Consider the following 16,264-nt stretch of genomic DNA (forward strand, 5'->3'; position numbering starts at 1 on the left):
AGGTATTTTTGTCGGACATTTCTCTATTTTCTATTATGATAAAAATCACATTCTTAAAACATAAAATCAAATTTGGATTTTTTCAAAAGGAATGTAATTCCTTTGAAATGTAATGTCCCATGTAATGAACGACGTCATCACGTCGTTGACACATAAATATACATTTTATAAATTTCGTATTCAGGATGCAAATTAATGTATTACATCGAGCTAGATTAATGAACCGATTGTACAAAATTTTATTATCTTAGCATCTCCAGGGATCTATAAATAGAAACTTGTTGTCAGAGCCCATAACTGCTGCACTTTATTAATGAAGAATTCGTGATACTTATCCGATTGCTGTTTCTCGGATTTCCTACAGGTGATACATGTTTCCTAAAACATTGGTGTTATTTTTAAAATTTTCAGCCACTCGTTGTACAGAACACGCTGCAGGTTTTCCAAAACATAAAAATAGTTTTAGCACAAGCCTGTTGGAAAGAATTGGTGCTGCATTGTGTTGTACAGAAATGAGTCATTTCGTACCAGTCAGCCTTAAGAATTTCCGGCGCTTTTGTTTTTTCCAAGATGGTATATTATTCGGGTGAATTTTGCAGAGCGAAACGATCAAAACACTCTACTTGAATAAATCCTGTTTTTATACAGAAAAAGAATATCGTTCGAAATCAGTTGTTTGATTTTTATACCATTTTTAATACTAAAAAAGAGTATTAAGAAAATTTTAAGGTCACCATTTTTTTAAAACTAGAATTGTATATTTCTTATGTATAGATCAAAGCTATTTTATTGAAGATCAGTTACGAAGAGAAATATTTTATTTCGATAAACAAATTAAACAGTGTAACGATTTAGCTACGTAAACACTTCTGATGAAGTGTTTCAAATGCTAAGGCTGAGAGATAGATGCTTCGAAGCAGTTTAATATTAAAAGTATTGTATTTAGGCTTTCATTTCAGTCTCTAAAAGAGTAAGCTCTTTTTATACCCTCTCTCATATTACTATTGTCGTTGATTTCTCAATGCTTGTTGTATTAATCTTCCTCAAAAATGTCAAATAAGATAAACTTAAGGATCACTATTGATTTTATTCTTTATTGTAATTACGTGTAAATGTCGCTCAACATATGAAGCCCATTTCAGAGATGCACTTAGTACTTAAGAATAATAAAGTAAGTTCATCTAAACATACACACTAGTTGACCTTGTTTTCGAGTTACACAGAGTTTGGTATTGCAGTAACTTTTTCTACACACAAAGCTAGTATAACTGATACCGTTCAACTGTTTACGAACAATGCTTGATACCTTTGGTGCGATATTGTTGACTATTCCGTAAACGCTATCTCCTAGAGTTCCGTGAATCATTACAATTCGTTCTATTGATAGGAGCATTACGTGTTGAGACTCTTAACCGTGTCTTTCACGTTTCTTGCCAAAAAAAGAAAGAAACTCATAACTTTAGAGCAAACATGGCAAACTCATTTTGGCCTGAAAGCTAATTTGCATTCTACTTCTGCCACAGATATACAACCATTTTAGATGGTCAAGAAAATATTTTAAAAATTATTTTTCAATCATAACAACACTAGTCGTTGCATCGCTATATCACAAGCAGATACGTATAAGATTGAGAAGAGAGCGGTGATTTTTATGAAAATAAGCAGAAAAACAAATTCATTTATAAAAAAAAAAAGCGTAGATATACCGAACAAAAATTTATTCCAAAATAACATCATTTTTATTTCTTTTTAAGAGCATAATTGTACATATCTTAAATAAACGTATTTTCTGTTATTTTTGTGTTCATGCGTTAAACTGGAGCGATTCAACCTTCCTTCCACTCTACATTATTGAAGAATTAGTACTCTAAGCTTGTAATAAACTATAAAGCGACCTATAAACGGTCGAAATTTATTGCATATTTGCTGGTAGACTTGAACGACTGTTTACTCGCGATTTTAGTTAATCGTCTTCGTTGCTGATCTTTTTCGTAAGAGAAACGATTGGATCTGTGAGCGAGTTTTCTATGAACCACGATTGTGTATGACCGCTCAAGGCTCTGATAGATTGCACGAAATTGATACATGCGATCATTACACAACTGACCACATGATGGAACAGCTCGAACTGCCCAAAACATCTACATACATACGTCAGCTATAGTATACTGGTCTCTTTACTGGAGAAGTAAATGCCACCGCTTGTGGGTATTTGACGTCACAGCAAGAAATGACGTTTGGGGATCGTACATATATGCGTACTGAGGGGAGCTGAAAAGATGTAACCTGGATTAAGGAGAACGTAGTACATGTGTAAGGGGAATGTGAATCGCAGGTATTCGAAGACTGACTTGAACATCAAACGCAATACAATTTCCAATTCCTGCCAGGTGACACCTTTCCATCTCCCCAATAGTACATATTGCAGTCGTCCAAGTATTAAAAGTATAACGCAATATCCCGCTACTGCGTTTCGTCCCTAATTGTCATTTTTTTGCTGTGATATTTCTACAGGCAGCGACATTTACCTTTACCCACGAGGAAGCAATTGAACATACCCGATCTACATAAGATGCAGCGAAAATTGTAATATTACTGAAAATAGGGTGATCCTTTATGTGAAAGTATACCGAAAGTTTGTTATAAAGTTTGTCTGTAAGAGTCGTTCTTCTCGAAAAAGTTTTGAAAATTCGTCAAGTGACACTTCCAGCGCTGACCGAGCAAGGTCCAATGAGACCTCTGGGGTCCTCCCACTTCCGCCTAAACGCAAGACTATACATATGTCATGTAGAGTGTTTGTGAACTTTTTTACGACGGGGATGTTGCCGTTGCCTTTTCGTAGCTGAACATTTAGAGTTGCACGGTTTCTTTGACAACGTAGGTCGTTGTGTGGAAAGAAGAGGAATCAGGCTCATACTTTGGACAACGTTACTCTAAACAGTTATTATGTTTGTTTACAAGTATATGGTCGCATTTTTTATCTACGTATGGCTTTAATCATATAGAAAATACAGTTGGAAACGAATTAATTTATTAAATGAGAAATTGCTGAAATACTGAAACTAGCTGCTGCTCTACTGTACACACAGCTGTGCTCGATGTATATTATTGATGTATAGACTCTCACTTCCGCTTTACTGTACACACAGCTGTGCTCGTCCTTGAACGTTTAACTCTCGAAATACCTTACAAACCTTTTGTTTAAACTATCTGATATTTTTAATAATATTCTTTTTCAGGGACACTTACCAATTGCGAATTCGTATACGCGTAACAAGTGCATTCGTATACATGTAAACAAACATACAAACTATCCGAGGTATCATGTCATTTTCTCGAAAACAAAATCTTGTATGAAAAAATTTTATTTCAAATTTTCAATTAATTTTTACACGAATAATCGCCCTCTTTTTCGTCGAACTGTGGTTCTTACAGCATCATCTATAATAGATTGTTGAAATCTAGTATGTTCGATTCTTCTGGTTCTTGTACCTATTACATATCAAATTAAACTACGCAATACGTTCTCAATTAAGCACTCTTTGTTTTTCAGAAGGTTATGCACCGTTAATTATTTATCAATTAAAGCAAAAAATAGAAAAAAGGGAATCGGATCTAATTTATTATTCTGAATAGAGTACGTGATGAAGGCACTGCTAATAAATAGACAAATCAGTTCATTAAATTTCATTCTGGCAATATGAGCCTCGATAGTGAGCCATGTGGTCGATTAGAAATTGCCATCTATCAAGACGAATTAAAGAGTTTAATCAAATCTGATACACATCCAAGTACACGGAACCTGGTAAACAAACTCCGTGTGTGGTATTTCATAATTTATCTAATTCCGCGATAACGAAAAGTATGAATGAACGAGTCTCTCGTAACTAAAAGAACAGGTATTAACAATCAAATGCACAAGGCATTTCTCACAAGGAATCAACAAAAATGATCCAATTTTGCTCCGAATTATAAATTGTGATGATAAATGGACCAAATATTGTCATGAAGTTCAAATTGTACATGTAGCGGCCTATATCAATCGATATATTGCAATCCTGTTCCATGGGAATATCCAACCTCATGTTACACATCTATCGGTCCAGTCATACAGAAAATAAACTAGTTTCCGTCACGAAACTCGTTCACATTCACCTTATTTAACATTCTCACTGCTAAATTAATCAACGATCGAAAAACAAATTCAGTGTTGAATTAATTTCACAATTTATTTACTAATAATGATATTTAAAAATAGGTGAAAACATTAAATAAAAAAGTAAAGTAAATAAGTCGTACAGGATTAACCACAAAAACTAAAAGGTTTAGAAAGAGAATATTTTAGAACGAAACTTCAATAGAAAGCGACTTCGACGAATTTTTTTAAACAATGCAAACTAGATTTTTTAAATAATGTAACAAATGCTTTTATACCTTGTCATAACATCATTGAGAAAAGTGTATCGATCCAAAAGGGGACTATGTAGAGAAATAAAGATATTTTTTCTCAAATTTGTTGTGCTTTCTTTGTTAGGTCAAGTACTTCTGGGACTACCCACGTATATTGTGCGAATCTATGAATTTGATCTCTGGAAAGAATTATGGATTGTATTGAATCAGACGTTTTAATGAACCACCGTTAAAATTTTAAATGAAGATCAGTTCCGACTCATCCTCTTTACTTTAAATATTTCATTTAAATGATTTATATTCCACATAGCATTCACTTTTTGTCATATGATGGTGTGCGTTGTATACGTATTAAATATGTATAATATATTTGTGTATAATATCATTTAAATGACACGCAAAATGACATTCCTAACCTACTCTGAAGTTTCAATGGTGCTGCGATATCGACAAGGCATCGATATTTCAAAGCAACACGTGTGAAAGGTGTATATAAGTTACAAGTATCGAAATTCATTTTCAAATCGCAATGATATATATTTATTAACTAATAATTTATTCCTTCGATTCTTAATTGAACTAAAATTTAGTTATTGTAGTTGTGCTATCAGCAGAACAGTGTTCTTTCATAACGATTCATCTAGCCTATGTTACATACCACTGTTTCTATGAACAAAAGAGTGATTACACTCTTGATAGATAGAATAGTAACAACATGACCAATGAAAATATTTATCTCTTCTATTAATTTCTTTCTGTGCTGCAAGGAAAAGAAAAATTGCAATCAAGACAAGTTTTGAGTAAATCTTTTTATGGACAAACATATATTAAAAATCCCCAATCACATTTTGACTATAAGAAAAATAACATTTACTTTTAATAAACGAAATTTTATATTCAATTTTTGTACTTTTATCTGAAAATCTGATTCAACTTTTAAAAAAATCGATCCATGGTTTAATTTTCGAAATACACCTAAGCAACTTTATAAAGTTATGATATACACAACATGAAAGTAAACGTCGGGGCAGAGCTTAGTTTAAGTTTGAAAAGTGATAATAGCAAATTATTTATCTATCAGATATCGGTATAACTCATATAGGTATAACTCGAATTAGGAGATATGGAAAATATAAAAAATTTATTAAAATGACAACGCTTTAGAAATGTTATTTTCGTAAAAGTCTTCCAATTTAATGCTCAGAAACTTAATTTAAAGATATCGCATTTTTTATAATTAGACGTAGTTTTTAGCCAACCATATAAAGCTACGAATGTGCTACGGAGATGAATTTCATCAATTTTGTATAGTTTTTTGGACGAATTTGGAAAAATTATTACAGTATTGTATCTAATGTCAAGATATATACAATGACGTATGACTATATGATCTTTGAATGACTTCGAATATTTAAAGTATTTAATCTTATTATTTTAATTTTAATCTTGAGACATATTGATATACAAGCTTTACCCAGGTTCAATGTTAATCATTTGTATGTACGAATCATTTGTCAGTTAGATTCAGAATCTTATTGCGATCAGATTGATTCGAGAATTGTTAGAGATTATATCATTTTTGCTGTAGTCGAACAGAAAAGATACAAATGATCATAGTTTGAGTCGAGGCCAAAAAAAAAACTCCAATTGTACATAGAAAGATATCCTAAGAGTAGTTCAATTCTGTCGTGACATAAACAACGTTGCTAGGCGATCTGTAACTGCTACTAGACAACAGAATTAATCTTTTGGCTGCAGTAGAAAACGTGTCCCAGATGCACAAAGTGTATTTCATTATAGTATTCCTAAAACAATTCTATGACAAATGTGTACTTTGGCTTCATAAATTCCACCCATTCCATATTACTTTGGCATTGAGAAGTTTACGACGACTTTCAAACTCGCGTCGCTTATTGTAAATGGGCACTGTACCAATTTCGTAGACAAGAATGAAAAGTTTCTTCACTCTGCTCTTTTTATTGACGCGTAACATGCGCCATGGGTTCATTGAAAGTTTTAAATGGCTCTTAAAAGTCGTCTATGGAGCATGAACGTATGGTTATGCGGTATTCTTGGAGACTGTATTATTGAATGATTTTTCATCAATGATACCTTGAATGGGCAAAATTATGCAAATTTTTTTACTCCTGAATCACTAGAACCATTTGAAAAAATTCTTTTATCTTAGAGAAATCGAAAATTGGAAAATTAAAAAACATGTTAGAACTGTTTATTCTAATATTAGTCAAACAATTATATAAGAAGGACCAGTAAATTATTATCTATAGAAATGTATCGACTTCAAAAAGAAATTCTTAGTACTAATCTTTCTATTATGATTGATTCACTACTTTTACTTATTCTTATACAATTCTGAACTCTTTGCACTCAAGATCATCTGAAGATCACGACGAGATTAACTATAACATCACAGTGATAAAGGTATGTAATTCCACTAAAAAAAAAATATCTTCGACGACGTTTTGAAATCTCAAAATAGATGATCTTGAAAAAACAGTTTTGCAAATCATAACATTTGCCCCTTCGAACCAAACAGTTTCTTCGAGTGATATATCTTCGTATTATTGAAAGCAACGGAAATATTTAAGGTGTTAAATTAGGTGGAATATTCTGTATACTAACTTTGGACTTCTAAACTAATATAATAGTTCTCTGATTGAAAAAACAAAATTTGATTGATCTGACTTTTATCCAACGACTTTTCTAAATCCGTTTTCCAAATTCTTTGGAATGTATCTACTCTCGTATTTTCGTCAAGTAAAAAGTTTCTACTTCTAATTTTACGAATAATTCGATAACAATCTAAAAAATCCAAATGTTTCAAGTGTGTATCATTTTGTCCTCTATATTGTACACTTGGTCTCATAATATTCCAATACTACTTTAGTCAGAAAATTTTAGAGCAGAGATCAAATGCCCCAAAGCCAATACGTTATGAACTAAAAATCATTTAACTAAAAGCTTAAAATAATTGTCGCATACTTGTAAACATACAAGATCAATTTTCTTCCGCGTTTTCTTTATGTCCAATATGACATCGCTGGAATTATCGATTCAAAATCAACATGATTTTCTTTACTTACACCTGTTACTCCTTGTTTCATATTTCTTTAATAATACAAAATATCCTTAATATTTTAAAGAAATGTTTCTCATTTTCACAAAGACTCTGTAAAAAATGCAAATATACATATATAATTCAAGCAAACTGGGATTTGCACTCTTTATTTTTTTCAACGGAATCAATAATCCCAATATGCAAGGTGGTAAGAATATTCGAATCACTGAAGATTGAGATTTAAAAGGGTCATTTATACAGTGAACAATAAATAGGGTACAGCAGAGAATAGGTATAGAAAAAAGTATTTTTCAAATAATTTCAAACATATAATAATATTCTAAAGGAATGGTACTAGAAGATACAACAGACGTTCAAAAGTATGTATGAACAATGACACAAGTGAGTTTTCGAATTGTCATCGATGAAGCAGCGATCGAGAAGTCAACTTTTTAAAATGTCAAATTAATCGAGGATGTCCACGCAAAGAAGTAATAGTAATCGCCGATTATCTCGGTCGTCGTCCGAGCGAATAATCTTTTATATGGAAGATGCACCGTACGAAACCTCGTACAATCCATCCCTGGACGTTTGTCAGCAATCGTGCAATTGTAATGCGTTGTGCCCTACAGAAGATCGTTCGTCTTTCTATCCTTCTTGTCACGATAGAAACGAGTTCGAACTGAACGGCCATTCGGCCATTTATTTGTCAAGCCTCGATGACGAGCCACGACACAACGTTTCCACTCGTTCAAAAACCAGCAGCCAGAAACAGAACAGGAAGAATTCGGAACTCGATCAGCGATCCGGTCGCCGCTCTAGCGTCCAATCCAATCGTTCGAGGATAAACAGCTGTAGCAGGCCAACGCCGTTAGGTAGGAAACAATTGGGTCATCAGACTTTTCGATCGATGAGAAACGAACGCAGTTTGTTACCGCACGCATTTACTGACGTAATAACGATTCGTGGACGCGGATTATTTGTATCGATCGGTTCATCGCTACGATATTTCTTCATTGGTAGATAAAAACTCGATCGAATAATAGATTAAACGTATTCAATGATTTTAAAGAAATTGAACAAATAGAAGAAGAAATGTTTACTTTCAATTTCAATTTGTGTTATGTTTTTTTTTTTATATATTTATGATATGTTTTCATATAAAATTGCGTTATATACACAACGAAGGATTTATTTTATAACATATTTATCGTAATCAATAAAATTTTGTTACACGTTATGCGCATATACAGGGTGTTAACAAAAGTGATTTGAAACTTTAGGAACTTATAGTAGATACTTGCAAAGAGGAGTGAAAATTTATCAATCGGTGAATAATCAATTCTTTCTGGTTAATACCATTTTTCGTTACAATGAAGCAAGTGATCTTTTTATCATTACGAAATCTGAAATGTAAATAGCAAAATTGGTAGAGAAAGCTAGTAACTCGAGAAACATAAGAGAAAATTCTATTGCAACAGGTAATTATCCCTAATTACACGATAAACACAAATATAGTGCTAGCCTTCAATATACATTCGTTTCAGTCAGTTACATGTTCAGTTATCACTTCGCTGATTACATTATTGGAACAGAGTTTGTTATCAATGTCGAATTATTATTACTCTAACGCAGAAATAACAGATACTCATTTTCTATACAGTCTTAACAACGATAGTAAGTATATATGGCACGTCACCTCTGAGCAAAATTAATAAATACCTAATAGGTTACTGATACTTTTCCAATGAAAAAAGAAGTGAATTAAATATGGTATAAATAAGAATTTATTTAATATTCTCTTTATTATAAAAAATACAGGAAATATTTATTGAAATTTTTAATGTAAAATTTAATTCTTCGAGATTTATGGTAAATATGCTTTTTTAATTTTTACGAATAACGATTATATACCACACACATATTCTGATAAGTCGGAAATACAAAGGTATTCACCCTACTTCTCTAAATTAAATATTTTCCTTCGTAATTGACTTTTGGCTAACCTTGAACGCCATTTAATTTTGGATTATTGCACATAATTTAAAACGCTTTATTAGAAGATAAATGAAAAAATCAATCGATTTAGAAAAGCAAAGTGGACCTTCGTATACGTTTTACGCTACAACCAACGAGAAAACTATTAATATGAGAGTATGTCCCCATTGAAACCAAAGCGAAGTTTGTCCAAAGCATTTCTTTCTGTTACCGAAACTAAAAGAGTTATTCATGTAATCGATTTTAAATGACTTATCCTGCATATAATTTGAAAAATGGTCTTCAGGCAATGATAGAAGAAATAGCATAAACAGGACAACGAAACCATCAAGATCAAGTACAACTCGTAGAAAGGATTCCGGTCAAACTCTAAAGACAGAAGTAAAGGATGCTGAAAAGATTGCAAGAGATATTCAGGATGCGGAGGAAGCAAGACGCCATCGAAAAATTACTATGATCATCCTGGGAACGTTTCTTTTCCTTCTGGTGGCGTCGATTCTCGTGGTGGTAGTTACTTTAACACACAGCACTTTCTCGAGATCTAGTACAGGCTATAAGGAACTTGCGGAGCATCGAGCCCCATGTAAATGATGATTTTGAAATACTATCGATTAAATTGCTGCAAGAAATTTGATTTCTTCAAAGTTAATGCATACTAACAGAGAGAAGACGAGGAATGGAAACACGCTTTTTTAACAAAACATTTTTAAAATTGTCAATCTCGACGAGTTGTTTTAGAAACACGTCTAATTGAACGTATCTGAAGACTTGTTTCCAAAATGAATGGAGTTAAATGTTGGGTATTTATATCGGCAAAACGTTGACATAAGATTATGTATTACGGTGGAAAGAGAAGGTGTCTTGCATAATAATTTCCTAAAATATACACTCAATCTGAATAATGTATGTGTTATAAGAGTTTTTGAAATTTGTCATTTTTGTACCGTGTTATATCAAAACCGTGTTTTCAGTGTCGCGTTATAAGAGGGCTGAGTGTGTACGATATTACCAGAAATGTTATTACTGGTATAATCCGGATAATTGAATGAATCTTACTCCTGATGTGTAAACCGAAATCGTTCATTATTTGTTTACTCTCGGTGTATACAAATTTTCTCGTTGGACGGTACGAGCGAGGCTCAACCTCAGCCTGAAACCGCGACAGATTTATACAACGCAACATGCGACGAAGCGTGTAAAGCCTGGTTGTCACTGGAATCGTAATTCTTACAAACATTGCGATATTCCCAGAGTCCACTAACCAACATTTCCAAATTAATTCGTGCGCGTATCAACCACTAATGCAAGCTATTAATCTTCTTAATTTTTATTTAATCTGCATGCACAGAACATCTGAAGAACAATAGATTGGCGAAACTCTTGTGGTGAAAATGAAACTAAAGTCGATATTTTTTTGATAATTTTAATTAAACATTTTAACTGGACACTATAAATTTAACTCGTGTCTGAAAATTATCCGAAAGACATTAAGTTCAGTCTCAGTTTTATCATAAAGGTATTACTAGTTCATTATTTTATTATCTTCTTAAATTGTATTGATTTTTCAAAAGAGTAATTGTTCTTTTTAGCGATAGATTCGTTTTGATCTAAAATCTCCAAATTTTTACCTTCCAGACCGTTTATCTTAAAAATAAATAGCTAGCTACGTCCAAATCAGGAATATTCCTTAAACAACTCGACAAGACTTACAATTTTCATAATGGCATACTTGTTTTCACTTCCGAATATCACCTTGCAAAAATATTTAAAATTGGTCGGAGTACATAATCTTATGTCATTACTTTATAAAAATTCTAACTAAATTATTTTTTTAAAGGTGTCAACCCGAACATGTGCAAATTTTAGAGATAAACTTTTGGTTACCTTTGTTTCACTGTATTTTTGTACAATTAAGTCCTTTTTTCTTTGCGCAAAACACAAGTTATAGCATCAGTCTAAAAATATGTATATGTAAAAATCATTCAACAAAATTTGTCTTTCTAGCTGGAAATTCTTTTATATAGAAGGATAAAACTATAATTTCTTTTTCCAAACAATTTTTAAATAGTTATAAAATTTCAGACGAAGTAAAATTTTCAATGTATAAAAATAAACGTAGAATCAACGTAATTATAATTTTAAAGAAAAAAATTAAGAGACTAATTCACCTAAATATTTCGGTGCGACTTGGCATATATAATTGTATAGTAATACGTATAAATTTATAATAGATAAATTCATTGCAATTAGCGACAGTACTCCCTCGCAATCTGATCGAATTTTTTCCTTTAGAAATAACATTTTTATTTACACAACATGAGTGGTCTATCAATTCACGCGATCGACGCTTTCATCCACAAAAGAAAATTTAAATTTACATTCTTCTCATTATATGAGAGTGCTCTTCAAATGAGAATACTATCCATGGGTTGATCAGAATTTCCTGATGAAAATTAGTCTAACACGATCTCATATGGTCTATACATATATGACGTTTCTCACTATAAACAGGGTATCGAAGCTATTGATCATCGTTGGGAAAAATGTATCGATCTGAAAGAATACTACGTAGAGAAATAAAGGTATTTTTTTCCCAAATTTCTTGTGTTTTCTTTGTTAGGTCAAGTACTTCTGGGACTATCTCCGTATGTCTCACAATCGTCAAGCTGTCTATAAAAAGAAAGATACTTTAAATCGGTGATTTTCCCTTGAAGCAGATACGAATCAAAGCCCGTGAGTGTATACCCAATTGCATTAATTTGTTTCCGCTTCAAGCAAAATCCACCAACTCCCTATCAAGCAAAACCTGTTTTTTTTTCTCAGCAGGCGCTTGTTTTGTGACTTCCTCTTCACGTGACATAAATCTGTGTCATCAGGTATACCGTCTGTGTATCGTGTCTGTTAATAACTTCACGATATTTTAGTTTTCAAATGTGTTAAAAATTCAAGGAATAAGTTATCGTTTATTAAATGTGTAACGTTGCGTTTTGAATACGAATTCTATACATCTAATTTACACGGACAGCTCGCGTGAGCTCATTATGAAATATTAATGCTTTGTCAATAATACGCATTTAATAACTAATAATTTATTCAATCGATTCGTAAAATACTGTAAAATTAAAATATCCCGAAGTTATTAACAAATCATTCATATTTTACGGCAATTTATGAGACTTGTTGCACAGAGGTTAATCGTGTCCGAGCTAGATGATTTAAAACGTTTAAAGTATTCTATTATGCAATCAGTGCAGTGTTACCAGGCAGTCGAAATTTTTGCTCATGTGCATCAAAGATGGTATCATTGCATTGTTCTCATCGAGTGAAAAGATGAGTCGTATAGGTTCCTAAAGCAGTGTTTTAGATAATTATACATTCCAGCAATCGGAAATCTCCTGTGTAAACGCATGTCTAAATTTAGTTTTGTCAAGTTTTGTACCGTCCAATGTATATAACCAGTGTTATGGGGATCAAAGGATGCATTAGGTTTCGACGCTCGTGCGTTATAAGTGCTTATGAACTTCGCTTGAGCAGCTATAAGCGCTCACAAGAACAGTAATGACGTCACGGCCCGTGGCAACACTAGATCAGCTACATAGCAAACCTGCTCTTCTACATCGCACTACCGCAGTAGAAGTTAGATTCAACATTTCCATAAAGCCATTAGAATTTTTAGTAAAATCTATTTATTTGATTTTTGTAAAATCTAGTTATTCGATGCTAATGAAAAATTATTGTACGATAACATTTTGAGATTGATTCAAGAAGACATATACATAGTTACAGTAATGGATCTGATATTTATTTAAAGAGAAGTGAAAATATATTTTAGCAAAAAACGAAATGATATATTTTTACAAAGCTTTTCGGATAAATATAATAAAATCGAAATTGACAATAATTTCTTATTTATTTTTACATCAATACCAGAGCATTGACGATGTTAAATTTCGAAGAGTTTCTATTTCCATAAAAGCCCATTTTCGTTTACTGCTTTGCATAATTCACTAATAGAATAGCAGAATGAAATTCGTTTGGTGTGTCGTATTCTCCCCATAGAAAACGAATTAATGCCTCACGTTTCTACACGAAAAGCTCAACTTCAACCCGAAATAAAAAGTGATTGATTACTTGAAAAAAAACTACCTTCCTTAACTAAACAGGAACGAATTCGATTGGTTATCAATTAGAGAGGGAATACTGAATCAAGTCTTACTATTCCTACCTTCAGTGGTATTAGAATTTTGAAGAATTTTTACCAAACATATAAGAAAACACAATACTTTGAACTTGTCGTTAACCAATGAAATTAACTTTCATCCTTCAATGGCCTCTAATGAACTACATAAATAACTATAATCGCCAAATCAATTTTTAAATAATCGTTTGATTCGTTATGAATTTTTTGTGTGTGAAACAAAATATTTTTACAATAATTTTCGACTGTGCAACCGAAGAAATATGTTTATCGTAGACATATTGTTATTATTCTTGTCCGTTTTGTCTTTGCTAAATTCGGTTGATAAATAAATTTTACTGAAATTAGCAAATATCTGATTCTACTTCATGTTTCTTTATAAAAAAAAATACGAATAAAATATACAAATATATCAGCATACCCGTTAAACCGTCATAAAAATTATTTATTGTTTCAGTGCGCAAGGAAAACGAAGAACTGTTAAATTCTCTCAATAGAGATTTCGTGGAAGAAAACTCAACGGTACCTCTCTAAGGAAGACGTTCCGAAACCGAAAAATAGCTTGTTTTGATGAGCATTTCGAAGAAGTTTAACAAAAAGAACAAGAAGAAAGAAAGTATATAATCGATTGAGAAGAAGAAGAAGAAGCAGAAAGAATTGCGACGATGACTTCGATTCGAAGTGTCAGAATCGTCGCTTTCTAAGAGCGGCGAAGTTTCGGTATGATTTTATTTACGATTGTATTCAAGAAATTTCAGACGCAGCCAAGAAGATATCTAGTTTAATTTGTTAAGTGCCGCCATGGCACACGGCCAACTTGTCGACACCGTCAATGGTACGAACTTCTAATTAGGTCTGCAATAAGATAGAATCGACACGATACTGTAATTTCGTTCCCATTGTTTCGAAGGCATATCCAAATTCTTGTTTTCATTGAATTACGTACTGTAAAGGAGGTTTTCAGAAAAGGTCGAGCGAGCCGCGATGAAGCAAAAGAGGAAGTAAACGAGTCTTCATTGACCCATTATCGATGCTGTCGCGACAAGTGTCAGTGATCGCGCAAGATTCGTTACAATGATGCAGCACGAAATTACATGTATAGCACGCTTCCTTAGTGTACGAAAATTTTACTGGAAATAAAAAACGTAATCCAACTCGTATCAGAAAATAAAATATCAAGAGTCGGTCGAAAAGAAACACTTGAAAGATATGTGTGTAATTCGATATGAGTCCTTGTTGAGAGAAAAGATGGAAATATAAATATTTTTGCAATAAAATAGTTCCGTTTTCATTCTGTAAGAATATAAAAGTTTGTTACCAAGAGGATCCGATTGAAATATTACAGCTATTAGAAAAAACAATACTAGGAAAAACAAACGTTTGTATAATACATGACATTTATCGAAGTTCTCTTTCATTTTTGTTACTCGATTTTTAATTAAAATTAATTTCGAGCCAAGTTTTCCGAAATAAATATTTGGATAATTGACCCCAATGTTAGTAACATTTCGAAAAAAATTAATTTGTCCTTTTAGTCGATATTTTATTATAAAATTCATGACACATTTATACAAGACCGAGGTAGTCTTCCACTTTGAATGAAAATTAATGTAACGAAACTTTGTTAAAAGAGCAAATTATTTTATGTTTTTCTCAAAGGAATTATTTATTCGGTCTCAAGTCTCGTGAAATGGTCAATCAAATGATTCTTTTAACTGAAATATTTGTCATTAATCATCGATCATTATTTTAATGTCATTCTAAAGAAAATAGCACGAACAAATGAAAAATTTTGTATATTAAGAAGAAACTGTCACGATTACAAAATTTTGTTACCAAAATTGCTCGTATTGAACTTCCAATAATTATATTAAGTAAATACGGAAGTAAATGGTGATTTCAATTACATGAATTGGTTTGAAATTAAATGAAGCAGAATTCACTCACTGTGCAATTAAAATTTAATTGATACTTTATTGACAATTAACGACTGACATTAATTAATATATAAGCCAAAAAGTTAAATTCTTTGAACACGTGCTATTAGCTATTCGTATTTATCTTCGTAAATAAAGTATTCAAATACGGGTCAGTCCAAACTGCACAAGACTTGTCACCATATTCATCGACCTTTTTAACACTTGCAGCATTTATTGATAGTCCTATTTTCAAAATACATGTTCCGTAGCCAAAGATTTAAATAGTAAAACAGTATGTTTCTTAAGAAGGTACACTGTTGAGGTTCGTGTAAAAAAAAAACAAATTTATACTTGAAATATTTTTGATAGATTAACGAAGGAAGTTCAGTAATTCAAAAATTCAAAAGAATATTAAACATTCCTGAAATATAGTTCAACAGATGATATAATTTTAGGGATGAAAACCCCCTCAAAGAAATTGTGAATATCTGCGAAACTATAACACGTTTTTTTTTTATTTTTGATATCCTACAATATAGTGAAACAGAATTTTCGAAGAAAAAAATAGCAACTGCTAGTATCTATACAGTAGCAAACAGCCTTAAATCGAAGACGAAGTGTTTAACTTCGAATGTTATTACTTACTTTAACAGTAGTTAA

General features: G+C 32.1%; 1 protein-coding gene across 1 annotated transcript in view; it reads left to right on the forward strand.

The window, feature by feature from the left end:
• Window positions 1-15,031, forward strand: part of LOC143143040 (uncharacterized) — a 72,909-nt gene extending 57,878 nt beyond the window's left edge. Inside the window, exon 4 of the mRNA XM_076303882.1 lies at window positions 14,143-15,031. Coding sequence (XP_076159997.1) covers window positions 14,143-14,219 — 77 coding nt within the window. The 3' untranslated portion in view covers window positions 14,220-15,031. The remainder of the gene's footprint in view (window positions 1-14,142) is intronic.
• Window positions 15,032-16,264: the final 1,233 nt, after the last annotated feature.

This window comes from Ptiloglossa arizonensis, chromosome 2 (genome assembly GCF_051014685.1).
Source record: "Ptiloglossa arizonensis isolate GNS036 chromosome 2, iyPtiAriz1_principal, whole genome shotgun sequence".
Taxonomy (NCBI): Eukaryota; Metazoa; Arthropoda; class Insecta; order Hymenoptera; family Colletidae; genus Ptiloglossa; species Ptiloglossa arizonensis.